This window comes from Heterodontus francisci, chromosome 23 (assembly GCF_036365525.1).
Source record: "Heterodontus francisci isolate sHetFra1 chromosome 23, sHetFra1.hap1, whole genome shotgun sequence".
Lineage (NCBI taxonomy): Eukaryota > Metazoa > Chordata > Chondrichthyes > Heterodontiformes > Heterodontidae > Heterodontus > Heterodontus francisci.
Genome location: NC_090393.1, coordinates 60,862,261 through 60,890,093, shown reverse-complemented (window position 1 = coordinate 60,890,093; position 27,833 = coordinate 60,862,261). Strand labels below are relative to the sequence as shown.

The window sequence follows — 27,833 nt, the reverse complement described above, 5'->3', positions numbered from 1 at the left end:
AGAATGAAGACCTTACAGTGTCGGTGATATTTTGTGTTGTCATGTTTTGAATATTTTCTGTTAAGGTCAGACATTTTTTGAGAGAGAAAAACACAACTCTGCTGTAAGTGCTATACGTGATTAATCCTTTTTACTCAATCCCCCCACCCCCAAAATTTAGATGATGATTGTGATGAATATAGTCAGCAATGCCAGCTAGAGGCAGAACTACAGGGGATACGTCAGGAGATGCAACGTTTCCATGACAACAAACAGAACCTGAGGTAGGTTGTTGGGGAAGCTGTCTGTGTTTGACTCTTATTACTGTAGCAGCTCAGCGATGCACTGCGTAATCCACTTCTGAAGGACGTCCGTTCCCAGGCATCTCTGTCAGTTCAGATACTCAGCAAGGATTAGTGCAATCTTAGTGCAATTGTGAGCGTAGTTAAGTTGATCAGTAACTAGAAGAATCCGATGTGTTTATTCCTCAGTTGAACTCTTTTGTTAGTCAAAGCTGTGCTGCTGGGTTACACCTCTGGGTTCAAATCCAGGCTTGTTTGAAATTAAGCTCAGGCAGCATAAAAAAAGTTTTTTAAAAAACGAGAAGCAGTCGTTCTGCTCATTTGAAGCTCCTCTCCCTGGAACATCAACTCTACCACTCCAGAGGCTTGAACACAAAAATCTAGGCTGGAACTCCAGGGCAGCACGGAGGGAGTGCTGCATTGTCGAAGGTGGGTCTTTCGATGAGACATTCGACTGGGGCCCTGTCTGGTCTCTAAGGTGGATGTGAAAGATCCCATGACATTATTTCGAAGAAGAGCAGGGGAGTTCTCCCCATGTCCACGTTGTAGAAAACTTTATCTGGTCATTATCACATTGCTGTTTGTGGGAGCTATGCACAAATTGGCTGTAAAACGCTTTGGGATGACCTAAGGTCATGAAAGGCGCTAGTTAAAAGCAAGTCTTTATTCTAGCAGCTGTCCTCATTTTGACTTTCCCCTACGTTTTTGACTTGCCAAACATCGATCCATCTTCAATTAAGACGTTCTTAAAATATTTCTCACCCATTCTTGTTCTCTGATCCTAATTTGCTGGCTTAACATAAATTAGTAGGTTAATCTATTTGTGCCATTTAATATTTTCTGTATATCTTTGAGATACTCAGTTAACCAGCTGCATTCTAGACTGTAAAGATTGAATGTCTGGTCTATTCCTCACAACTCCTCCCCATTCCACTTGTTGATCTTCTCTGCACTGTCTACAGTGCTACTATGTATTCTTGTGCTGATCTTCTCTGCACTGTCTCCAGTACTCTAATGTGTTTTTGTGTAATGCTCTCCAGATTTGCACAGTGCTGCAAATATGTGATCTGACCAGTGCAGCAGTAATGACCAGAACTTTCAATTACACAGCCCCCTTAAATCCGTGCTGGCTATTTCTTATTAAGTTACTCTACAGTTACTACTCCTGCATACCCCAGAGGATAGTTGCCATTATCTGGATGTAATTGCCAAGGTCAGATTGATGCCTTGAATTCTAGGTTCCATGCTTGCTTGCTTTCAGCCCCACTTCTCCAGTTCCTAAAGATTCTTTCATGATGTAGCTAACCCTGCATATTTCCTCTCTGACCTCCTTCAGAGCCCTAGGGGTGTACATACCTTCTGGCCTGGGATATTTATTGATTCTCAGATCCTTTAACAAAGCAAATACCTCTGCTGTGCTGATTTCAAAATCCTTTAGGATTGGGTGGGTGCACTACCAACAATGGACAGCAAGACTGTGCAATCCTCTGTTCAATACCTCTGACACCCTTTATTTCATATTTAATTTCTCTCCTTAGTTTCTGCAGCAACTTTAACCTTTAGAATTCTAACTTCCTTTCTAACCACACTCTTGTATTATAGAACGATACAGCACAGGAGATTATTTGGCCCGTTGTGCGTAGGCCAGCTTTTTGAAAGATCTGTCCAAAGACACCCACTCCCCTGCTCTTTCCCCAGAGCCCTCCAAATCTTTCCTTTTCAAGTATTTATCCAATTCCCTTTTGAAAATTCCTATTGAATCTGTGTCCGTCACCTTTTCAGGGAGTACATTCCAGATCATCGTAACTCACTGGGTCAAAACAAATCTCAACTCCCTCCTGGCCTTTTTGCCAATTATTTTAAATCTGGTTACCAAACCTCTTACCAGTGGAAAGTTTCTCCCTACCTACTCTATCAAAACTCCTCATCATTTTGAACAATTCCAGCTTCTTGAGGTCCCTCACCCCTGGTAACAGTCCTGTAAATCTCCTCTGCACTCTTTCCAAGGCCTTATGCTAGCAAAATGCTGAATACTGTGCTTGGATCTTTTTTTTGTCCTTGTCTCTTGGGCCCATTATTGCAACTCTTAATATACTTTTGCCTGTTTTGGTGAATCCCTACATTGTTCTCAGTGTTTCCTCTCTCTTCATTGTTAACTTTGTACAATCATTTTCCTTTTTACTCCCATCATTAATTGCCTGTCCATTAAAGCGTGACTACCCGAACTGAACTCGACCAGATCCAATGACGTGTCTGATTCGGGTTGGGTTGTATCTCTCTTCCGGTTCCAGCATTCGGACTCGGGTCGGGCTGGACGTGGACGGTGCTGTCTTGCTCCTGGAAGTAATCTTCAAATGAACATTCAGGCCATCAAGGTGGGAAACGTGCAGTCCGGACTCCGCACTCTGCAGTAAAACCTGGCTACCCGACTAAACCCGACTGACTACAGGTGTCGGGTCGGGCATTTAAAAAAATTAAAGGACTCGGGCCCGGGTTGTATTCGGGTTGGCTGTTGTCGGGTCAGGCCTGGGTCGGGTTTTAATTTTATACCCGAGCCAGGCTTTATTGTCCATCCATTTCTGGCACTGCTGACCCTGTTTACATTTACTTTTCTTGGTTGTGTGTTCAGCATTGTAGTTTTCAATGTTCCATTTTTGCTCTAGAGTATACTTCAGGGTCTTCCAGTTAATTTGTCTTCGTTCATCTTCATTCCTTTGTAGCTTACTTTTCTTGATGAAGAAAATAGCTGTTTGATTTAAAAGGTCTAATAGAGAAGGTAGGTCAGTAATAGATATCTATATAATAAACAAAGGTTAGCAGATTCGTAGAAAATCTCAGCACATTTTTAAAGTTGAATTTGATGAGAAAGACCATTTTGCTTATGAGGATATAAACGGGTATGATTAGATTAGAGATACAGCACTGAAACAGGCCCTTCGGCCCACCGAGTCTGTGCCGAACATCAACCACCCATTTATACTAATCCTACACTAATCCCATATTCCTACCAAACATCCCCACCTGTCCCTATATTTCCCTACCACCTACCTATACTAGTGACAATTTATAATGGCCAATTTACCTATCAACCTGCAAGTCTTTTGGCTTGTGGGTGGAAACCGGAGCACCCGGAGAAAACCCACGCAGACACAGGGAGAACTTGCAAACTCCACACAGGCAGTACCCGGAATCGAACCCGGGTCGCTGGAGCTGTGAGGCTGCGGTGCTAACCACTGCGCCACTGTGCCGCCCTGGGTATCTTGGCGACAGTCGTATTCAAAACAGAATCTGAACATCACCATGAGACAGCTGAAAGGGTTTCTGTAAGCCACTCACGTCTACCCTGGTGCTACCAAGTAATCTGTTATTTGTGCTCTCTGATCTCTAAAAGGTTCAATAGTCCTGTACTATGAGAGATCACTCAGAAGACCCTAGTGTAGATGTAAGTTCCAGATATTGAGGTCTATAACACACTGGATCAGAAAGCAATCTTAGTTCTTCTTAGTACTGACTCTGTTGCCTCATTTCTGTTTGAACATTGCCAGTTCATATTGGACTGATTGAATACTCCCATTATTGCAGTTTATTTGCATACCCTTTCTGGACTCCTAGCAGTTGGCAGAGTGGAAGTATTCTACATCTAACTGCACTGCCAAGAATAAAACAATAAACACTCTCCCTTTCTTTGCAGATCCTGGCGGAAACAGGCCTCTGTGCTGCGAAATTGGCTTCAAGTAAATACTACAGACAAGGGAGAGGAAGTGTTGCAGATCAGACAGGATCTAAAACAGGTAAACCAGTGCAGGTTAACAGTTGGCCCATTCACAGGGACTGAACAGACTGAGATGAAAACAGTTAGTTTCACAAATATTGTTCAGTCATGTGGTATTTAGAAGCAAGTCTTTCATAGAGTCATAGAGTTATACAGCACAGAAACAGGCCCTTCTGCCCACCGTGTCCATGCAGGCTATCAAGCACCTATCTATTCTAATCCCATTTTCCAGCACTTGGCCCATAGCCTTTATGCTATGGCGTTTCAAGTGCTCATATAAATACTTCTTAAATGTTGTGAGGGTTCCTGCCTCCACCACCCCCTCAGGCAGTGCATTCCAGATTCCAACCACCCTCTGGATGAAATTTTTTTTTTCCCCAAATCCCCTCTAAATTTCCTGCCCCTTACCTTAAATCTATGCCCTCTGGTTTCTTCCTATCTACCCTATCAATGCCCCTCATAATTTTGTATACCTCAATCAGGTCCCCCCTCAACCTTCTCTGCTCTAAGGAAAACAACCCTAGCCTATCCAGTCTCTCTTCATAGCTGAAATGCTCCAGCCCAGGCAACATCCTGGTGAATCTCCTCTGCACCCTCTCTAGTGCAGTCATCCTTCCTATAGTGTGGCGACCAGAACTGTACACAGTACTCCAGCTGTGGCCTAACCAGCGTTTTATACAGCTCCATCATAACCTCCCTGCCTTGGTTAATAAAGGCAAGTATCCTATATGCCTTCCTAACCACCTTATCTAACTGTGCTGCTGCCTTCAGTGATCTATGGACAAGTACCCCAAGGTACCTCTGACCCTCTGTACTTCCTAGGGTACTACCTTCCATTGTATATTCCCTTGCCTTGTTAGTCCTCCCAAAATGCATCACCTCACACTTCTCAGGATTAAATTCCATTTGCCACTGCTCTGCCCATCTTACCAGCCCATTGATATCGTCCTGTAATCTAAGGCTTTCTCCTCACTATTTATGACATCACCAATTTTCGTGTCATCTGCAAACTTACTGATCATACCTCCTATATTTCACGTCTAAATCATTGATGTACAGTACAAACAGCAAGGGTCCCAGCACCGATCCCTGCGGTACACCACTGGTCACAGGCTTCCAATCGCAAAAACAACCCTCGACCATCACCCACTGCCTCCTGCCACAAAGCCAATTTTGGATCCAATTTGCCAAATTGCCCTGAATCCCATGGGCTCTTACCTTCTTAACCAATCTCCCTTGCAGGACCTTATCAAACTTGCATTATTCTTGAATTCTGCATTGAGTAAGAAGTAGACAGAGCTTGTGACGGTGGTGAACTGATCTCTCCATATGCTTCCAGAGCCTCCAGTTCAGCTTTTGTCACTTGAGGGGAAATCTCTTCAGTGCTCTCGTGAAAAACCATTACAGTTCAAATGTCATGCGAGAAAAGAGCTAATGAGGTCCTGCAATTGGCTTGTGCTCCTGGGTTAAAGAGGGAGAGAAAGTGGGCAGAATTCCTGCTATCGTTCACTGTACTGAGAGTTTGCCTTGCTGCATAGTACTGATGTACGGATAAAGGATGAGGATGTGCTTGGGGGACAGGCTTGGGCTTCGTGTCCATGCAGCGCACCTGTTCTTGCTGGGGTACAGCTGGAACCTGGTGTCCACAGAACTGTATCTCAGCATGGTGATTAGGAGGGGAAGGAATAATTGGGCAATAAATTACAGCGCCAGATTTCATTCTCTGTATCTTTGTTCAACCTATGGAGTTTTCTTTTACTGCATTTGTTTTGCTGCTGACAGCTGGTTGTGATTGTCATTCCTCTGTAATGATGTATTCAGTTTTTAATCTACTGTCGATTGTTGGGATTTGTCATAATCCCTGCCTATTAATGCTTGCTGTGGGAGTGAGGGGAGACTAAGCATTAGAAGCAGGGGGGCTGGGCACTGATTTGAGCCCTGCTGCTCTCAGTTCCTGATCCAAGGTGGATTAGGTAGGCACCAGGAGGAAACTCCCTGCTGAGGGGTGGGTCAGGGAAGGGATGGTGGGGAAGATTTGTAGTCATGGCAGCATTGCCTGGCAGCAAGTGTCAGTCAAGACAAATGAGGGAAAAAGCCAGACGCAGTGGATAACCCCTCACCCCCCAGGCAGCCTCACTGCGAGCAACAGTTGGCTCGTTTACATTTCTGTAACTAGCGCATCTTATTCCAACACAGCAGGAACACGAAAAGGACACCAGGCAGCACTAAACTGGCGTAGTTACTGGTGCAGCAGAACTGGAAGGGTCAAATGTGTCTAACCAAGACCCATCTGCAACTACTCGCACAATTTTAAATAACACAAGGCAATCTCAACATGTTTTAACTGGCAACAGCTGGTTCACATTTCCAAACCTCTAACGTTGGTGGCAAAATCCTGGTCCTGCCAATGCACAGAAAGCTGTTCGGCACCTGGAAGAGGGGTTAGTGATTGCACATGTGACCCTTTGCTGCAGCAGAGATGCTGGCGCATTTGTGGTGCAGAAAGTTACTCAGCATCTCTTTTAGATGTTCAGCAAGTTGCTTTCCATTTCTTAGTTTTCATAAACTGCCCACACGCATTTCTGCAGGTGAAAGATGCACAAACAATTCACTCCACATTCAGCACCTTCCAGAGACTGTGGGGAATTAATCCAGGTTTGGGAAATCATGTGAAGCCATTCACCTGATGACACAAAAGCAAAATACTGCAGATGCTAGAAATCTGAAACAACAACAGAACACGCTAAAAATATTCAGCGGACCAGGCAGCATCTATGGAGAGAGAAACTGAGTTAATGTTTGGGATCATAACCTGATGAAAGGTCACAGACCTGAAACTCTATTCTTCTCTCCACAGATGCTGCATGAGTATTTTCAGCATTTTCTATTTTTGTTTCACCTGAAGCCTCAGGTTATGATCTGAAATGTTAACTCTGTTTCTCTCCCCACAGAGGCTGCCTGACCTGCTGAGTATTTATAGCATGTTCTGTTGTTGTTTCACCTGATGACATATTGATGTCAGAGACCTGAGGCAATGCCATACATAGCTTCCAATCCCACTCCATCACTGGGAATGCCAGTTTTTTCTTATTTGAAACAGATGTTCCCTTTTCTTAGTGCCTGCCCACAGTTATTTTGAGTTAAAATAGTTGGTAGTGTTGCTACTCTCACTTCCTGATTGTAACGCTTATGCTCATAGAATCTGGTTATAATGAGTCATTTGTGACATGAGGGCAGGATCAAGATGATCATTCTGACGAGGTGTGCTCCAGGACAGCTCTCGGATGAAATGCCAGTGAACAGTCACAAGTCAGTCCTCCAAGTGCAGTTTTATTAGACGATGAGTCCTGAGTCACTCCAGAACGCTGTTTTATGACATGGGGAGTCCTGGGTCACGCCAGCGAGTGCTCCATTTCATTACAGGGTGCATGAAATCACTTCAATAAATGAAGTACTTATCATTTCATAGGATTCTATGATGTAAGATCCCCAATGAGAATGCCTCAAGTAGGCCAATGGATGATGGCGCACTGTGGGCTTTGCAACCCTGTCTGAGGAACCTAATGGTCTGCTCACAGGTGATTCAATATTCCTGACCATCACTAAATCTTGTTCCACTCAAGTATTTGAGGCACGTACAGTCCTCATACATTCACTGAACATTGTCTCCATTTGACAACTGTCCGTGGTGCTCTGGTGGATCCGTCTTGCTGACTTTCTGGATCCCAGCTAAAGGTCTCTCTTTTAATCATTGTACAGATGGTATCCTAGTGTTTGGAGGATGCTGCATGAAGAAATACACTACTTAACCTTGTAGTCTTCAGTCATGAAATGATTTGTATTCCCCATAAATCGTGCTCTCCCCTATCGCCATGTGTCTTACCGGTGGTGTATGCTTTTAGGATTCAGAATTTTTGGTCATAGCTGTAACAAGCCTTGGGCCAGAATGAATTGGCACTACACCATGTGATCACAGCTTATGCATGGTGCAGGAACAGATACTACCTGAAATCTTATGTCAAAATGTCATCCAAGGAGCATGCCATCTCTGTGGTTTCCTCAATGAATCCAAGGCTGGATTAACCTCAACAGGGTGTAGAGAACATGCATCATTCAAAAACTGAGAACCCACAAGCTAGGTAATTGCCTGCTCGATGAGTCAATCCTGTACTGTTTTGTCCATTTAAGTCAGTTATGTAGCAAACAAACTTCTAAATAAAATGCTCCTATATTAGGGAACCTAAAGAATATAAATATATTTGATGTTTCTGCTTATAATTCTGTAAAATAACATAGAACATTACAGCGCAGTACAGGCCTTCGGCCTTCGATGTTGCGCCGACCTGTGAAACCATCTGACCTAAACTATTCCATTTTCATCCAATGACCACTTAAATGCCCTTAAAGCTGGCGAGTCTACTACTGTTGCAGGCAGGGCGTTCCACGCCCCTACTACTCTCTGAGTAAAGAAACTACCTCCTGACATCTGTCCTATATCTATCACCCCTCAACCTAAAGCTATGTCCCCTCGAGTTTGCCATCACCATCCGAGGAAAAAGACTCTCACTATCCACCCTATCTAACCCTCTGATTATCTTATATGTCTCTTTTAAGTCACCTCTCCTCCTCCTTCTCTCCAACGAAAACAACCTCAAGTCCCTCAGCCTTTCCTCGTAAGACCTTCCCTCCATACCAGGCAACATCCTAGTAAGTCTCCTCTGCACCCTTTCCAAAGCTTCCACATCCTTCCTATAATGCGGTGACCAGAACTGCACGCAATACTCCAGGTGCGGCCGCACCAGAGTTTTGTACAGCTGCAGCATGACCTCGTGGCTCCGAAACCCAATCCCCCTACTAATAAAAGCTAACACACCATATGCCTTCTTAACAACCCTATTAACCTGCGTGGCAACTTTCAGGGATTTATGTACCTGGACACCAAGATCTCTCTGCTCATCTACACTACCAAGAATCTTCCCATTAGCCCAGTACTCTGCATTCCTGTTACTCCTTCCAAAGTGAATCACCTCACACTTTTCCGCATTAAACTCCATTTGCCATCTCTCAGCCCAGCTCTGCAGCCTATCTATGTCCCTCTGTACCCTACAACATCCTTCGGCACTATCCACAACTCCACCGACCTTCGTGTCATCCGCAAATTTACTAACCCACCCTTCTACACCCTCATCCAGGTCATTTATAAAAATGACGAACAGCAGTGGCCCCAAAACAGATCCTTGTGGTACACCACTAGTAACTAAACTCCAGGATGAACATTTGCCATCAACTACCACCCTCTGTCTTCTTTCAGCTAGCCAATTTCTGATCCAAAGCACTAAATCACCTTCAATCCCATACTTCCGTATTTTCTGCAATAGCCTACCGTGGGGAACCTTATCAAACGCCTTACTGAAATCCATATACACCACATCCACGGCTTTACCCTCATCCACCTGTTTGGTCACCTTCTCAAAAAACTCAATAAGGTTTGTGAGGCAGGACCTACCCTTCACAAAACCGTGCTGACTATCGCTAATGAACTTATTCTTTTCAAGATGATTATAAATCCTATCTCTTATAACCTTTTCCAACATTTTACCCACAACCGAAGTAAGGCTCACAGGTCTATAATTACCAGGGCTGTCTCGACTCCCCTTCTTGAACAAGGGGACAACATTTGCTATCCTCCAGTCTTCCGGCACTATTCCTGTCGATAATGACGACATAAAGATCAAGGACAAAGGCTCTGCAATCTCCTCCCTGGCTTCCCAGAGAATCCTAGGATAAATCCCATCTGGCCCAGGGGACTTATCTATTTTCACACTTTCCAAAATTGCTAACACCTCCTCCTTGTGAACCTCAATCCCATCTAGCCTAGTAGTCTGTATCTCAGTATTCTCCTCGACAACATTTTCTTTCTCTACTGTAAATACTGACGAAAAATATTCATTTAACGCTTCCCCTATCTCCTCTGATTCCACACACAACTTCCCACTACTATCCTTGATTGGCCCTAATCTAACTCTAGTCATTCTTTTATTCCTGATATACCTATAGAAAGCCTTAGGGTTTTCCTTGATCCTATCCGCCAATGACTTCTCGTGTCCTCTCCTCGCTCTTCTAAGCTCTCCCTTTAGATACTTCCTGGCTAGCTTGTAACTCTCAAGCGCCCTAACTGAGCCTTCACGTCTCATCCTAACATAAGCCTCCTTCTTCCTCTTGACAAGCGCTTCAACTTCTTTAGTAAACCACGGCTCCCTCGCTCGACAACTTCCTCCCTGCCTGACATTTTCATACTTATCAAGGACACGCAGTAGCTGCACCTTGAATAAGCTCCACATTTCGATTGTGCCCATCCCCTGCAGTTTCCTTCCCCATCCTACGCATCCTAAATCTTGCCTAATCGCATCATAATTTCCTTTCCCCCAGCTATAATTCTTGCCCTGCGGTATATACCTGTCCCTGCCCATCGCTAAGGTAAACCTAACCGAATTGTGATCACTATCACCAAAGTGCTAACCTACATCTAAATCTAACACCTGGCCGGGTTCATTACCCAGTACCAAATCCAATGTGGCATCGCCCCTGGTTGGCCTGTCTACATACTGTGTCAGAAAACCCTCCCGCACACACTGGACAAAAACTGACCCATCTAAAGTACTCGAACTATAGTATTTCCAGTCAATATTTGGAAAGTTAAAGTCCCCCATAACAACTACCCTGTTACTCTCGCTCCTGTAGAGAATCATCTTCGCTATCCTTTCCTCCACATCTCTGGAACTATTCGGAGGTCTATAGAAAACTCCCAACAGGGTGACCTCTCCTCTCCTGTTTCTAACCTCGGCTCATACTACCTCAGTAGACGAGTCCTCAAACGTCCTTTCTGCCGCCGTAATTATCCAGGAAACCAAAACCCTCCCTCCTACACCATCCCTGCAGCCACGTGTTCAACTCCTCTCTCTCCCTATTCCTCGCTTCGCTAGCACGTGGCATGGGCAACAACCCAGAGATAACAACTCTGTTTGTTCTCGCTCTAAGCTTCCACCCTAGCTCCCTGAATTTCTGCCTTAAATCCCCATTTCTCTTACTACCTAAGAGTGAATGGGAATGATTGGGTACTACTACTTTGTTAATTTTTACATGCTACATCTTGTTTAATGAATGGGAGACCATCACATGGTAAACTGACCAATAGGAGTTGCGGGATTGCAGCAACTGAGCATTGCCCTTTTTCATCCTTCCCTACACCTGGTTTTATGCTCCCACATGGCACCAGCTCTGGAGAAATCACAGGCTAAAACCCACTGTCTCATGCATCACTATTATGCATGTGAACCAACTTGGAGTTGGCCAATTATTGGTTTCCAACTGCTTGGTAGCTGCTCATACCCTGATTTGGCCAATGACTTGCGGTACATATCTCAATATCTGAAATAAGCAGTGGATGCATGTTCCTGCTTCTAACAACATCAGTAAAATTACAAACAGGCACAACACTATTCAAACAGGGCGGCACAGTGGTTGGCACTGCAGTCTCGCAGCTCCAGCGACCTGGGTTCGATTCTGGGTACTGCCTGTGTGGAGTTTGCAAGTTCTCCCTCTGTCTGCGTGGGTTTCCTCCCACCTCCAAAAGACTTGCAGGTTGATGGGGCAATTTACAATGGCCAATTTACCTTAGTGTAGGTGGGTGGTTGTTGGTCGGCACAGACTTGGTGGGCCGAAGGGCCTGTTTCAGTGCTGTATCTCTAAATAAAAATAAATAAATAAAATGCTCTGCAAATATTTAGGAAGGGTAGAGGAGGGGTGGCAGGAGCAGGTTACTCTGGTTCCCCAGTTAATAGGACTCTAATGGACTCAGACTCGTGGTGAGTGTCTTTCTAACTGTTTATCCTTTGTGGTCATTTTCAGCTGGAGACAAATATTGAAAAACTTTCAAAGAAGTTGAACAGGGATGCAGCTTATATACAGGTCCAAATTGCCAGAGTGCAGGAGATCCGGAAGATCCTGACTGTATGATAACGTCCAGCACTTTGGGGTTTGCCTTGTTGAAAAGACTTGTCTATGTGATCTAAGGAACAGTATTTGCTCATGTGAGCTGCTTTCCTGCATGCTGATTCCATCATATCCTGTAAAGGAGAGGAACTGGGTTACATTTAGACCTTCTGACTTTGGGCCTCGTGATCCAGAAACAATTGTGAAAGCAACAAATTCAGTTCTTAATATGAAATGTTTCCAACAATTTTCACACAATATAATGATAAAAGATGGTGTCCATCGCTGGCTGGTCCCTTGCGAGGATCTTCATGGGGCTGTGTGCACCTGACTGAGGAACGAGTGGGAGTAATGCTGCCCGACTGTCGACTTTTCCAGGTTTTGTCAGATTTAACTATTAGAAGCCTGTAACTGTAGCATGTAAGATATCAAAGTACAATTAACTATTTGCATAAAGTGTGTATGTAATTATGTAAATCTAATATAAATTAAATGCATTCCAGAAAAAACAGGATTATTAAAACTTTAAAAAACTCATCTGAATGCAAGGCACAAAAGCCTGCACTTGACACTTTTCCTCTTCCTCCTCAACCTGTCTGCAGCCTTCAGCATAATTGACCACGCCATCCTCCTTCTGCACCTCTTTGTTTTCCAGTTGGATGGGACTGTCCTTATCGCTAGAGAATTGACTGCAATGGCTTCTCTTCCCTATCCTGTGCTGTTATCTCTGAAGTCCCGAGGATCTACGCTGGGCCCTCTTTTATTTCAAATCTACCTGTTGCCCTTCGGTGACATCATCTGAAAAAACGTCAGGATCCACAGGTACACTGCCATCATGCACTTCATCTCAACAGTCTCTGATGTGTCAAACTGCTTGTCTGATATTCAGATACTGGAGGAGCACAAATTTCCATCAACTAAACATTGGGAAAACTGAAACAGTCTTCAGTCCCTGCCACCAATTCCATCCCTCTCTCTGGCAATTGTCTGAAGCTGAACCAGACCCTTTGGTGTCATATTTGATGCCAAGATGAGCTTCCAACCACATACCCACACCCTCACTGAAACCACCTATTTCCTGGCTCTGTCCCCTGCCTCAGCTCATCTGCTGCTCAAATGCTCATCTATGTCTTTGTTACCTTGACTATTCCAATGCAGTCCTGGCTGGCTGGCTGGCCCCCCATTCTACACTTCAAAACTTGAGGTCATGCAAAACTTTGCTGCCCGTGTCCATACTCGCACCAAGTCCTATTCATCAATCACCCCCGTACTCATTAGTCTACATCAGTTCCTACTCAGGCAAAGCCTCGATTTTAAAATTCTCATCCTTGTTCTCAAATTGCTTCAAGACCTCACCCCTCTATCTCTGTACTCTTCTGCTGCCCCACAATCCTCTAACGAAGCTCTGCTTCTCTATTTCTGCCTCTTGTGCATCCTCAATTTTAATTGCTCCATCATTGATGGTCGTACCTTCAGCTGCCGCATGTTTAAAGCTCTGGAATTCCCTACCTTAACTTATATACTTCCCTTTCCTCCTATTAAACATGCCTTAAAACCTACCTCTTTGATAAAGCTTTTTGCCCTCTGGCTCAGCGTCGTCAAGAAGTAAGCCATAAGGTCCCTCGAGCTTGCTCCATCAAGATCGTGGCTGATTTTTGACCTCAACTCCACTATCCCATCTGATCCAATATCCCTTGATTCCCAGGCTAGTGCCCTGGGGACACAGGTTCAAATCCCACTACAGCAGCTGGTGGAATTTAAATTAATTTTTAAAAAAAATCTGGACTTGAAAGCTAGTCTCAGAAATGGTGCCGTGAAACTATCATTGATTGCCATAAAAACCCATCTGTTTCAGTAATATCCTTTAGGGAAGAATGTTTACTGTCCTTACTGTTGCATTTTGTTGGGTTTGTATTAGTAATGTTTAGGGTGTTCTAGAGAAAGTCTTAGAGTCCAGTAAAGGTAAATTAACAACTCTACTATTTAGTTACTATATACACACTCCATAAGCCACCGAAACTAGCATCCTTCGTGCTGCTATACCTCCTTCATCTCAAGCCTATCTCATGACTGTTACATCATCGCTTGTGCAGTGGGAGGGGTCTCTCTCTGCCTTCGGTATTAACCCTTTACATCCTTATACTACATCACCACCCCCGTCTTTATCCAACATTTTTCCAAACATATCTACATTTCTGACCTCTACTATCTCAGGTAATGTCTCTTCACCCATTGGTCAGACAATACAGTGACGCTAGCCCGTGTCAAGCTTAAAATTCGTGAGGTGTCCATTCACGTAGATGTCTGCTGTCCAGAAATCTTGATCTGGATTACTGATTTCTCCCAAGAACACTCCTGGTTCTTTCTCTCGTGGGTACTGCTTTGCGGAAATTTTGCTATGGCACATCTTCCCATCCTGTCTAGTTTTTCCACATTTAAGCTTTACTTGCTGAACACTGCTCTCGTCTGTGGGTCTTCTTGGCTCCACAACATTGGCAAGGTTTTCCTATGCCATGCACCTTCTCATCTGTATGTTATTTCTGTTCCTCAAAGTGTTCCCCTTTCTTTGAAAAATGCAGTTTGTTTGTTTTGTTTCATGTTTGCTTGCCCTAATGGAGGTGTCCCACTCTTAGCCATCGCATTCAGTCCGAGTGAAGGATTATTTCCCCGCTTTTTTAAAACTTTGAGCACAATATTTTTAGAAAATTACTGCAAGCTTTTCAAAGGCTTTTAACGCGATCCCTGACAGTCAGTATTGTGACTCACCCGATCACTGGATTCTACTTGTCGGCCACCACGCTTCTGTTGTGGTGCAGCTGTATTTTTGTGCTCTGACTCTGCACATAAGTAGTTTTCTTACTGTAGTGGGCCAGTATTTATCTTTAAACCTCTCTTGTTTCTTCCAAAGGCAAGATCTTCAAATTCTCCTGGTCATTTTCACTGCTGCCACCAGGTTGCATTGTTGAGTTTGTATTAGTAGCATCGTAGGGCGTTCTAGAGAGTCTTAGACTCCGGTAAAGGTTAACTATTATTTAGTTACTATGTACACTCTCCGCATGCCACCTAAGCTCGCATCCTTGGTGCTGCTATCTTCTTCTCAAGCCTATCTCATGTGACTGTTACATCATCACTCACTTTCTTTGGTATTAACCCTTACATCCTTATACAACACTTACCTGGTCTGACCTCCATGTGACTCCAGACCCACAGCAATGTGGTTGACTCTTAATTACCCTCTGAAATGGCCTAGCAAGTTGTCAAGTGCAATTAGGGGTGGGCAACAAATACTGGCCTTGCCAGTGATGCCATGAATGGGAAAAAAAAAATCATAGGGCAACCACTACTTCCCAGAAATTAATTAGTGAATCTTTACTGTATCCAAGGGAAGTATATCCTTCCTTAGAAAAGGAGACCAAAAGTGCACAATCTTCCAGGTGTGGTCTCAAAGCCCGTTACAATTGTAGCATAACTGCTTGTTGTACCTGCATGCTAATTTTGTTTCTTATATGACACCCTAATCTCTCTGAACACCAACATTTAAAAGTTTACCATTTAAAAATAGTTTTTTTTCTTCCCACACATTTCCCCATCTTATACTCCATCTGCCACTCACTTGACCTGCCTGTGTCCTCTCAGCTTACATTCCAACCTAGCTTTGTATCAAACATGGACACATTACTTTCAGCATCTAAATCATTAATATGGATTGTAAATAACAGGCCTCACCATTGATTCCTTACAGCACCCTACTTGTTACATCCTGCCAACTTGAAAATGCCATTTATCCCTACTCTGCTTACTGTCTGTTAATCAATCCTCCATCCATGCTTATATATTACCCCCCCAACTCCATGAGTCCTTATCTTGCATATTCACCATTTGGAAATCAAAATATACTACAGCCACTGGTTCCTGTATCTAACCTCCCAGGTACATCCGCAAATCTCCAATATAAATTTGTCAAACACTATTTCTCTTTCATAAAACTATATGGGCGGCGCAGTGGTTAGCACCGCAGCCTCACAGCTCCAGGGACCCGGGTTCGATTCCAGGTACTGCCTGTATGGAGTTTGCAAGTTCTCCCTGTGTCTACGTGGGTTTTCTCCGGGTGCTCCGGTTTCCTCCCACAAGCCAAAAGACTTGCAGGTTGATAGGTAAATTGGCCATTATAAATTGTCACTAGTATAGGTAGGTGGTAGGGAAATATAGGGACAGGTGGGGATGTTTGGTAGGAATATGGGATTAGTGTAGGATTAGTATAAATGGGTGGTTGATGTTCGGCACAGACTCGGTGGGCCGAAGGGCCTGTTTCAGTGCTGTATCTCTAGAGAGATACAGCACTGAAACAGGCCCACCGAGTCGGTGCTGACCAACAACCACCTATTTATAATAATCCTACTTTAATCCCATATTCCCTACCACCTATCTACACTAGGGGCAATTTACCTATCAACCTGCAAGTCTCTGGCTGTGGGAGGAAACCGGAGCACCCGGTGGAAACCCACGCGGGCACAGGGAGAACTTCCAAACTCTGCACAGGCAGTACCCAGAACTGAACCCGGGTCGCTGGAGCTGTGAGGCTGCGGTGCTAACCACTGCACCACTGTTGACTGCCTAAACATATTTTCTACCTGCCTTGTTAACACCTCTGATAGACTCCAGCATTTTCTTGTTAACTGGCCTGTACTTCCTGGTTTTCTCTCTCACTCCTTTCTTGAAAAGCAGAGTTGCATTCGCTACCTTCCAACTCACTGGGAACCATTCTAGAATCTAGTGAATTTTGGATTATAACCAGTACATCCACCATCTCTGCAGCTACCTCCATTTAGAACCTGAGGATTTAGACCATCAGGCTTTTAAATCAGTTTTTCTAGTACTTTTTCCAACTGCTATTAATTACTTTAAGTTCCTCACTCTAATTAGCCCCATGCTTTTTGTATTTTCTACTGTGAAGACACTAAACAATGTGTAACATCTCTGTAGCTCCATATTCCCTATTATTTCCCAGCTTCTAAGGGAGCAGCATTTACTTTTGCTACTCCATTTTTACATGTAGAAGCACTTACAATCTGTTTATATTCCTGGCTAGTTTCTCAATAGAATGTATTTTCATTGAGAATTCTGAATTGTTTCTTTAAATGTTTGCCACTGCTCATCTACCTCCATACCTCTTAATTTCTTTTTCCAATCTATCTTAGCCAAGTCACCTCTCATACCTATGCAATTGACTTTATTTAAAACTCTTGTCTCAGACTTAATGTTAAATTCCATCAATATGATCACTCTGCCCCATGGGATCCTTTACTATGAAATTACTAATTAACCCTATCTCAATATCTAACACAAGGTCTAAAATAGCCTTATCCCTAGTTGGTTACACAATATATTGTCAGGAAACTATCTTGAATGCATTCCAGGAACTCATCCTCCACACTACCTTTGCCAATCTGATTTGTCCCGTCTATATGATGATTAAAGGTCCCCATGATTATTGCATTATCCTTGTTACAAGCTACTATTAAAGGGGCCTGTAAACTACTCCCACCAATGTTTTCTGCCCCTTGTTATTCTTGTATCTCAATCCAAACTCCTTTCTCACTACTGTCCGTCATCCTTTACTATCAGAGCTTTGCCCCCACCTCTTCTGTTTTGCCTGTCTTTTCAAAATGTCAAATACCCTGGAGTATTTAGTTCCCAAGCTTGGTCACCTTGCAATCGAGTTCTGTAATGGCGATTTTGCTCTGTAACACTCCTGTGAAACGCCTTGGGATGTTTTCTTAGTGGCTCTACATAAATACAAGTTATCATTGACCCAGATATCCACTCCATTGCCGAACTCCAAAGCTGCCTCATCCATGCCTTTGTTACCAGAAGATTTGACTATTCGAGTGCTCTCAGCTTCGACCTAGCATAAAACTTGTGCTCATCTAAAACTCTGCTGCCTGTACATTAACTTGCACCAATCCCTTTCACGTGTGCTTGCTGAATTACTGTGGTTCCTGAGCTGGCAATGCCTCAACTTCAAAATTCTCAGCCTTGTGTTCTATTTCCTTCATTGCTTTGCCCCTCCCTCGTATCTCCTCCAGACCTACAAGCTTTTGCAATTTCTGTGCTCCTCCAATTCTGACATATTGCGCATCCCTGATTTTAATCTCTCCATCACTGACAGCCATGCATGCCTTCAGCTGCTTTTCCCTAAAGCTCTGGAATTCCCTTCCATAAACCTCGCTCCTGCTAAGATGCTCCATAAAACCTACCTCTTTGATCAAGCTTTTGGTAACCAGATCTCATGTGGCACAGTGTCAAATTTTGATTGATAATGCCCCTGTGGAGTGCCTTGGGATGTTTTCCTACATTAGAGGCAGTATCTGTTGTAGTTATTAAATGCAAAGCACCTTTGGAGGCAGCCATGAGAAGGGATTAAAATCTCAAATAGTCAGCTTCGTGCTGTGGGATCTGAGTTGGATGGATCGAGGCTAATTCTAATCTGTACTGACAGTATGGCAAGGGGGCAGAAGGGAGCGAAATATGTCAATTTCCATTCCCCACTGGAATGTGTGTTGCTGGAGGCTGATAAAAGTACTGGAAGGTGGAACGAAACACGGAATAATGGATAGCAGCCGACAGAGGAAACATCACAAACAATATTTGCAGCACTGACTCTCAAAAGTGCAGCTGTGAGAAAATTTGAAAATAAAGCCCAAGGAAATCAATGAAAATTTGTGAAATACTAGAATTTTATTTTATTCATTGGTCACTGTGGCAACTTTCAGCGCTGCACATCTGCACATGGAAATAAAACTGCAGTGAATATTAAACACTCTGAACCAGGTACTCCTGAAGCAACCACACAAAAAGAAACATCACAAAAATACAATCAACTGGCACAATTAAATTTTAAAAAGAACCTTGTTCCTCATCATAACGCTACAGAAAAATGATGCTCCCCTTCTCCCTCCCTCTCACACACACATATACATACAATCAGTGAAAGAAAATCATGAAAACTGGTCTCAAGTTCCAAAAAGACATTTTGGAGAGTTCATGGCCACTGGTTTAGGGCTTTGATAGATATAGACAGAGATCTTCAGAACACATGGTGGGAGAAGATAAAGTCACAGAATTTAACAGACACTGAACCAGTGGCCTGCTCATCAATTATGAACTTTTTTTGATAGTGCTTTGATGAGGAACAAAGTGCTTGACAAAATTAAAGTAAGAATTTGCCTGTGTTCTCCACCACCCCCCCTCCTCCCCCCAGTTACCGCCCTCATGGCTCTAGTACATGATTTGCATCAAGAGTAATGGACAGAGCAGGAAATAAGGTCCCTTAGACTTTTCCATTGCATAGACGTGATTACAGAATCAACAAAGAACTTGTAAAAAATATTTGCATCATTTAGATGTTGTCAAACCCCAGTCAGCATCCAGTTCAACAGAGTATTAGGTGACCTGTTTTACATTTTGCACCAAACATTTTTTCCTTTTCCTCACTTGTTCAACAAAACAGTTGGAGAATAGATGTCTGAATTGAAGCTTAAACCAAAATGTAGCAGCCCAAGTTTTAGCATTTCACCCTCAGTTCTAGAAAAACACACACATTAACCAAAGAACAGAGTTCAGCTGCAGTAAGTTTTGGTACAGTCATTAGATTTATTTTCTCTGAAATGTAATTTGATGAGAAACTACATTGATTTCTTTTAAGTATATAAAAATACTGCATTAACTAAAAGTTAGAATGACCCAATGGTTCACCTGCATGGAGCTATTCAGCAAATATTTGAGCGTCACCAGCCCCTGCAAAAGTTTAACGGAATCCTCTGCTACTCCCATTTAGACCAGGGCCCTCAAACTCTGTCCACCTTTCAAAGTCCTGTTAATCCTGGTGACCTGCCAGGTTCCCCCTTTGCACGGAGAATATGGCACTGTACATGCTCTGAAAGTCCTATCCTCCCATCCGCTTCCTATTTAAAAGGAGCAACCGAATAGGATCAGTACATCTTTCAAGAGAATCCATAGTGCCAGTTGTGGTACAGCTGGTCCCTTAGATGGAGGCAATGGGAGATGCTTCTGCAGTAATGATGACAGGAGGAGGAGCAAGAATTCAAACCACATTTCAGTAATGGCCATTTTTCACTATCTCTTAGTCCACACTCACTCCTTGTTGCTCCAATCCAATTTGAGACGCCTTTGATGGTATTTCTATTAAATGGACCCCAGGGCTTCTCCAAACCTGATCTTTTGTCCAGGTTTAAGGTTAAAGGTGAAGTCTTTTGGTGCCTCGAAGATGAGAACGATGGTGGAGCCCAGGTTGAACTCACCCAGGTGCTCGCCCTTTCGCATGGTAACCCCTCCTTTGTTGTTGTTTGTAACAAAGCTGAAGTCATTGTAAGAACCCTTCATGTAGCGGGGACTGTTGGTGTGCAAATCCTTCACAAGATAAAAGACACAGTAAAAATTCTCTTTTCTGGCAATCGAAGATGCTTTCTGGTGTCTGACAATTAAATGCAGCTAATCTACTGTATTCTCATCAAACTCCCAGGTCTACTTTCAAGTCTGGACAGACAATGACCAGTCATTGTGCTACAGGATTTCACAGTCCAGAAGTCGAACCTGGTTATGGGGGACAGGGGGAAATTTCCAGTTTAACACTACAGCCTAAAGCTGCCATTGTGGGTCGAGCGTCTGTTAAAGAAACCGCCCGATTTTTCTTCCACTGAACTCGAAGGAAAATAGGCTGGGTCCCTGACTTCTGTTTCACACTCCAGCATGAAGTTTCAATTACCCTCCCTGCCGAGGTTTGATTTACCACAGATGAAACAGCATCAAGAAATTAACTGACATCTGTGCCAAGGAAAAGTGTTGACTAAATACAAACAAAACACGCAATCCTCAAAATGAATGAAACGGTAATGACATGGGAATTAGGAAAACAAACAGGCAAAAAAGGAGGGGATAGATGAATCTGCTGAAATAGGTAAGTGATATTCAAGTGGAGGTACAAAAAGGAGTCAGGGAGGAAGGCAGAAAGAATATGTTTCAGAATAGCGAAGATTTTCTATAATTAGTTAAAATATTAAATGTATATTTTCTAGAAGCAGGCGCTGCTGAAGATAACAATCACTAACTCGCTACCTAACTTTTGAAGTCAGTGTGGTAAGATTAGGAACCATGCGAGTCGTAAGGACTGTTAGTTTTAAAGGAATTTAAAAACAAATGTGTTCAGTTCTAGACACCGCACCACTAAAGATATGAAGCAACATTGCAAAGAAGCACAAAAAGGTTGATTCAAAGTGTAAAGAAGATGAGCTATGAAGGACAATTAGAAAGGAACCCTCAGTAAGGTATGTAAAACATTAAATGACAGACAAGATTCAAAATATTACTTCATTGTAGGCCAGAAAAACAGAGAGAATTTACAAAGAACAAAGAAAATTACAGCACAGGAACAGGCCCTTTGGCCCTCCAAGCCTGCGCCGATCCAGATCCTCTACCTAAACATGTCACCTATTTTCTAAGGGTCTGTATCTCTTTGCTTCCTGCCCATTCATGTATCTGTCTAGATACATCTTAAAAGACGCTATCGTGTTCGCATCTACCACCTCCGCTGGCAACGCGTTCCAGGCACCCACCACCTTCTGCGTAAAGAACTTTCCACGCATATCCCCCCTAAACTTTTCCCCTCTCACTTTGAACTCGTGACCCCTAGTAATTGAATCCCCCACTCTGGGAAAAAGCTTCTTGCTATCCACCCTGTCTATACCTCTCATGATTTTGTACACCTCAATCAGGTCCCCCCTCAACCTCCGTCTTTCTAATGAAAATAATCCTAATCTACTCAACCTCTCTTCATAGCTAGCGCCCTCCATGCCAGGCAACATCCTGGTGAACCTCCTCTGCACCCTCTCCAAAGCATCCACATCCTTTTGGTAATGTGGCGACCAGAACTGCACGCAGTATTCCAAATGTGGCCGAACCAAAGTCCTATATAACTGTAACATGACCTGCCAACTCTTGTACTCAATTCCCCGTCCAATGAAGGAAAGCATGCCGTATGCCTTCTTGACCACTCTATTTACCTGCGTTGCCACCTTCAGGGAACAACGGACCTGAACACCCAAATCTCTCTGTACATCAATTTTCCCCAGGACTTTACAGGGCAGTAACGGTGACAAAGATCTCAAGGACGGTCAAAACGCAGCTGGGGTACTGGAGGGATGGGCTTCGATGGGAGAGTTAGGGTACCAGAGAAATGGACTTTGATGGGAGTGTTACGGTTTTGGAGGACTGGGCTTTGATGGGAGAGTTACAGTATTGGGGGGTTGGGCTTTGATGGGAGAATTAGAGTGTCAGAGAGATGAGTTTAATGGGCTCACTGTTTTTATTTTCTTGTCCCAAACTGTTTTTCGGAGAATATTAATGATCAACGTCTCCACACTAAAACAGAGAAACAGAAAGACCAAAGTTTAAGATACACATCGTGTCCAGTTCAGATTTTATGTAACTCACTTTAAAAAAAAAAGCTGCTCTCTGTCCAAACCCGGAGAGGTGTCAGCTGTAAATGAAGGCTTAGTGCTTTAGTCTGGCTGGGACAGTGAGCTGCTGTATAGTTCTGGATAAGCAGAAGCTCAAAGTTTCACTAAAGATGCGGGAGGATGGGAGAAGAAAGAAGGCGAGAGAGAAGGGAAGAGGAACCTGTGGCCACTCCCGCAGGAAGTTTGTTTGAATTTCAATTAATTCTGTGTCTTAAAGAGTCATAGTGTTTTACAGCACAGAAACAGGCCCTACAAACTCTTTGTTCCAAGAACACTATGGAGATGAGTTTCCGATGTATAGATTGCTAATTTATAGCGATACGTGGGTCAAGGGGTTTTAGACCGGTGTTCAACCCTCCTCTCTCCCATAAACACACATTATCTTTCACACATATCAATTTTCCCCTCACCATCACACAAGTTATTAAACTAAATAATTGGGAACCAGTGAAATTAAGTGCAACTCCCTGATTACCAGAGCACACCACAGCAGCTGTTGTACAGGGTGTATAGCACCAAGCAGGAAATCACATACCGAGGTAAATAAAAACTTAAAAGTGTCGGCCTTCCCTTCCTATACATGTCACTATACTTACATTGTCAAAGTAAATGCGAATAGATCCAACATTTGTGGCACCGACTGCTGTGAGCGAAAAGAAGCCGTGTGTCCATTCGCCAGCTAGGACAACACGCTCATTGTGACAGAAGAGCTCCTTAATCCATCGAGCTACTCCAGGATTAACTGACATAAGGGAGCCTGAATAAAGACAAGGGAACAGGTCAGAACAATCCTTTCAAATGTACAAACTTGTTTTACTAAAAGGACCTTCCTACTACTGCCTTATATTTGAACACATAATCAAGGTTGCAGTTTTTGCACAACTTGCAGTGCTCCAATACACAGGTAACCACTCACTACAACAATGTAGAAATCCAACACATCAGCCTCCCTCAATCTAGGCAGAAAATCAATAAGTGGTAAATTACAGTGCCCAATACTATTGTCCTGTACAATTTTAGAATCTTACAACAAAGGAGGCGGCCAGTCGGCCCATCATACAAAAGCTAGCCAATCAGTCTCACTCCCCTGCTCTTTCCCCATAGCCCTGAACATTTTTTTCTTTTCAACTATTCATCTAATTCCCTTTTGAAAGTTATTGAATCTTCTTCCATCCTTTCAGGCAGTACATTTCAGATCATAACACGCTGCATAAAAAATATTCTCATCTCTCCTCTGGTTCTTTTCCAAATTTTGTCCTCCAGTGACCAAGCCTCCCGTCAGTGGAAACAGCTTTTTTTTAAAATTTACTCTATCAAATGCCTTCATAATTTTGAGCATCTGTATTAAATCTGCTCAGCTCTAGGAACAACCACAGCGTCTCCAATCTCTCCATATAACTGTCGTCCCTCAACCCTGATATCATTCTGGTAATTCTCAAACTGAAAAGCTCCAAAAATATTTACTTCGAGTTTTGGATAAGGTTAAGTGCGAAATGTTGAAAATCATTATTTTTGGCCTCGTTTGTCTCTTCCTCCTCTAACTGTGACACAGATTTAAATATAGAATCCAGTCAGCCAGCTGATGCTTCATGACCTGATCCATCAGCAGCTTCATCAATCCTATTTAGAGATTATGTAATAACAACTCCGCACTGCTGTCAATCTGCAGATAGCAGTTCTATTTCTGCAGCTCTTTCTACCAACCAAGAGTTTGCATAAATAGTAAATACATTTTGGGCGAGGCTTCTCTTAAACCCATCTCATCTACATCCTTCTCGATAAGAGTTGTGTTTAGAAGCTGGTTCTTTACCTGGAACAGGCATAGGAAGGCTGGAGACCTTATTTCTTTCAAATCTCAATTATTTGATGCTTGTTGACAACGCTATGCTGAACTGGGCTGAAGGACCCACAACACTGGAACTGGCTCTCAAAGGTTTTCAGGAGGCTACCTACTTTTCCCACAGGCAGGGTGCAAAAAACACTCAGTCTCAAGGGGTTGAATTGCCTAATCCTGTTCTTATGTTCCAAGGCCTCTCTCCCATACCACTTTAACCAGATCCAAAGTGTAACTGGCAGAGTCCCGTCACAGGGACATTGTACTTTTTGGTCCGACTCTTCACCTGTACGGGAACATGTTGGCTCTGAACTCTCACTATTTCCTTTTTGAATGACTCCCACTGGTCTGATATTGACTTTCCTACAAGTAGCTGCTCCCAGTCCACTTTGGCCAGATCCTGTGTTATCATATTGAATTCGGTCTTCCCCCAATTCAGTACCTTTATTTCCGGTCCATCTTTGTCCTTTTCCATAACTACCTTAAATCTTCGAGTTATGGTCACTATCCCCGAAATACTCCCCCATTGACACTTCTACCACTTGTCTGGCTTCATTCCCTAGGATTAGGTCCAGTACTGCCCCTTCTCTGGTAGGACTTTCTACGTGCTGGCTCAAAAAGTTCTTCTGTATGCACTTTAAGAATTCTGCCCCCTTTTAAGCCTTTTGCACTAAGACTATCCCAGTTAATATTGGGGAAATTGAATCCCCTATTATTACCTGACTATTTTTACACCTCTCTGAGATTTGCCTACATATCTGCTCCTCTATCTGACTATTTGGAGGCCTGTAGTACACTCCCAGCCAAGTGACTGCCCCCCCTTTTTTTTTTTTAAGTTCTACCCATATGGCCTCATTTGAGGAACCTTCTAAGATATCATCCCTCCATACTACAGTAATTGACTCCTTGATCAACAGTGCAATGCCACCTCCTCTTTTACACCCCCCCCCCCCCCCCCCCGGTCACACCTGAAGATTCTATGCCCTGGAATATTGAGCTGCCAGTCCTGCCCTTCCCTCAACCAAGTCTCTGTGATAGCAATAATATCATATTCCCAGGTGTTAATCAATGCCCTCAATTCATCTGCCTTACTTGTAAGATTCCTTGTGTTAAAATAGATGTAATCCAGCCTTGCCTTATTCGCTTGTGCCTTAACAGGTCTATATTTGCTCTGCCTTCCAGACTGACTTAGTTTCTCTTCTATATTTGGCTGTGCATCACTCCCTACTGTACCTCCACTTTGTATCCCACCCCCCTACCAAATTAGTTTAAACCCCCCCCCCCCCCCCCCAAAAGCACTAGCAAACCTCCCAGCAAGGATGTTGGTCCTGTTCCGGTCCAGGTGCAACCTGTCCAACATTGTACAGGTCCTACCTTCGCCAGGCACAGTCCCAGTGATCCAAGAAACTAAAGCCCTCCCTCTTGCACCGCGTTTTCAGCCACGCATTCATCTGTTCTATCCTCCTATTCCTATATTCACTAGCACATGGCACCGGGAGTAATCCAGAGATTACAAACTTTGAGGTCCTGCTTTTTAATCTGCTACCTAGGTCCTTAAATTTTTGTTGCAGGGCCTCATCCCTCTTTCTACCTATGTTGTTGGTACCAATGTGAACCACGACCTCTGACTGTTCACCCTCCCCCTTCAGAATGTCCTGCAGTCACTCCGTGATATCCTTGACCCGAGCACGAGGGAGGCAACATATCATCCTGGAGTCACATTTGCGGCCACAGGAACGCCTATCTGTACCCCTTACGATAGAATCCCCTATCACACTCGTTACTGTTGCCCAGCACCGGTGCTGGAATTGTAAAAGTATGGACACATTCACACAAAGAGCAGTCAACTGGGCCAGTTACATGAGGGGTCTGCATAATTATAGCCCAGCAAGGACTCACTGCCTTTCAGAGCTATGTAGGGAGAAAACTGACAGAAAAAGGGAAATGTCAATTTCGGCAGGAAAGACTGGGGCTACTGATATAAAACAATTAGCTCAGCGGTAATGGTAGGAATTATTTTTTAAACCTGACCTTTTATTCAGTAAACTGACACCATATTTTGACTGTCATTTGCTCTAAGGGTGGTAACATTCGCAGCTAACAGTGGCTGCATGAATACATTGGCAAGGGGGCCAAGAACAGAGATAGAAAAATGGATTGAGGTCAAACCTCTTGGGTTATTTCCAGCAGGTCAGCTGGAATAGGACGCTCATGTTTCAACTCAGAATGTCTGCAGGCAAACCTGCAGAAGTTAAGTGCTTATCTTTTACTTGATGTGTATTATTTTTTCTCCTCTGCTTACTGCTTCTTTCTGTCCCATCATTTAGTCAGAGTCATGACAGCACACAAGGAGGCCATTCAGCCTATCAGGTCCGTGCTAGCTCTCTGTAGAGCAATCTAATCAGTCCCTTTGCCCCCACTCTACCCCTGCAAGTTTATTGCCCTCAAATGCCCATCCAATTTTCTTTTGAAATCATTGATTGTCCCTGCTGCTACCACCCTCGTAGGCAGCAAGTTCCAGGTGAACACCTACTACATAAAAAAGTTCTACATCTCCCCCACATCTCTCGCCCAAAACCTTAAATCTGTGTCCCTCAGCCCTTGTACCATCAGCTAATGGGAACAGCTTTTCTTTGTCTACTTTTCTAAAACTGTCATAATCTTTACACCTCTATCAAATTTCTTAATCTCCTTTGCTCCAATGAGAACAACCCCAGCTTCTGCAACCTAACCTTGTAGCTAAAATCCCTCATCCCTGGAACCATTCTGGTCAATCTCCTCTGCCCTCTCTCAAGCACCCTCACATCCATCCGAAAGTGTGATGACCAAACTGGATGCAACAGTCTAGTTGTAGCTTAACCAGAGATTTATAAAAGGTGCCAGTCATGGATGAGCTGGACGTACAGCCAACAAAATCGGAACTCAGTGATGCCATTGATTCTCTAGCCAGTGGAAAAGCTCCTGGGAAGGATGGCATTATCCCTGAAATCATCAAGAGTGCCAAGCCTGCTATACTTTCAGCACTGTACGAACTGCTTTGCCTGTGCTGAGACGAGGGAGCAGTACCACAGGACATGCGCAATGCCAATATCACCACCCTCTATAAGAACTGTGACTGCGGTGACTGCAACAACTACCGTGTAATCTCCCTGCTCAGCATAGTGGGGAAAGTCTTTGCTCGAGTCACTTTAAACAGGCTCCAGAAGCTGGCTCAGCGTGTCTACCCTGAGGCACAGTGTGGCTTTCAAACAGATATCACCATTGACATGCTGTTCTCCCTTCGCCAGATACAGGAGAAAGGCCGAGAACAACAGATGCCCCTCTACATTGCTTTCATTGATCTCACCAAAGCCTTTGACCTCGCCAGCAGACGTGGTCTCTTCAGACTACTAGAAAAGATTGGATGCCCACCAAAGCTA

At 43.6% G+C, this 27,833-nt stretch overlaps 2 protein-coding genes across 7 annotated transcripts in view; one reads left to right on the top strand and one right to left on the bottom strand.

Annotated features, from left to right (window-relative positions):
• Positions 1–21,368, top strand: part of sfi1 (SFI1 centrin binding protein) — a 235,048-nt gene extending 213,680 nt beyond the window's left edge. For 2 of the 4 annotated variants that reach the window (XM_068055387.1, XM_068055388.1), the window contains exons 31-33: positions 161–263; positions 3,973–4,072; positions 11,962–16,035. In XM_068055387.1, coding sequence (XP_067911488.1) covers positions 161–263; positions 3,973–4,072; positions 11,962–12,069 — 311 coding nt within the window. In that variant the 3' untranslated portion in view covers positions 12,070–16,035. Of the gene's footprint in view, positions 1–160; positions 264–3,972; positions 4,073–11,961; positions 16,036–21,271 lie in introns of those variants that run through there. The other 2 variants (XR_010977296.1, XR_010977297.1) reach the window with 2 other exon arrangements.
• pisd (phosphatidylserine decarboxylase) overlaps positions 18,765–27,833 on the bottom strand; it is a 133,400-nt gene continuing 124,331 nt past the window's right edge. For all 3 annotated transcript variants that reach the window (XM_068055391.1, XM_068055392.1, XM_068055390.1), the window contains 2 exons: positions 23,177–23,337; positions 18,765–20,475 (listed from right to left, as the gene is read on the bottom strand). In XM_068055391.1, the coding sequence (XP_067911492.1) occupies positions 20,251–20,475; positions 23,177–23,337 (386 nt within the window). In that variant the 3' untranslated portion in view covers positions 18,765–20,250. The remainder of the gene's footprint in view (positions 20,476–23,176; positions 23,338–27,833) is intronic.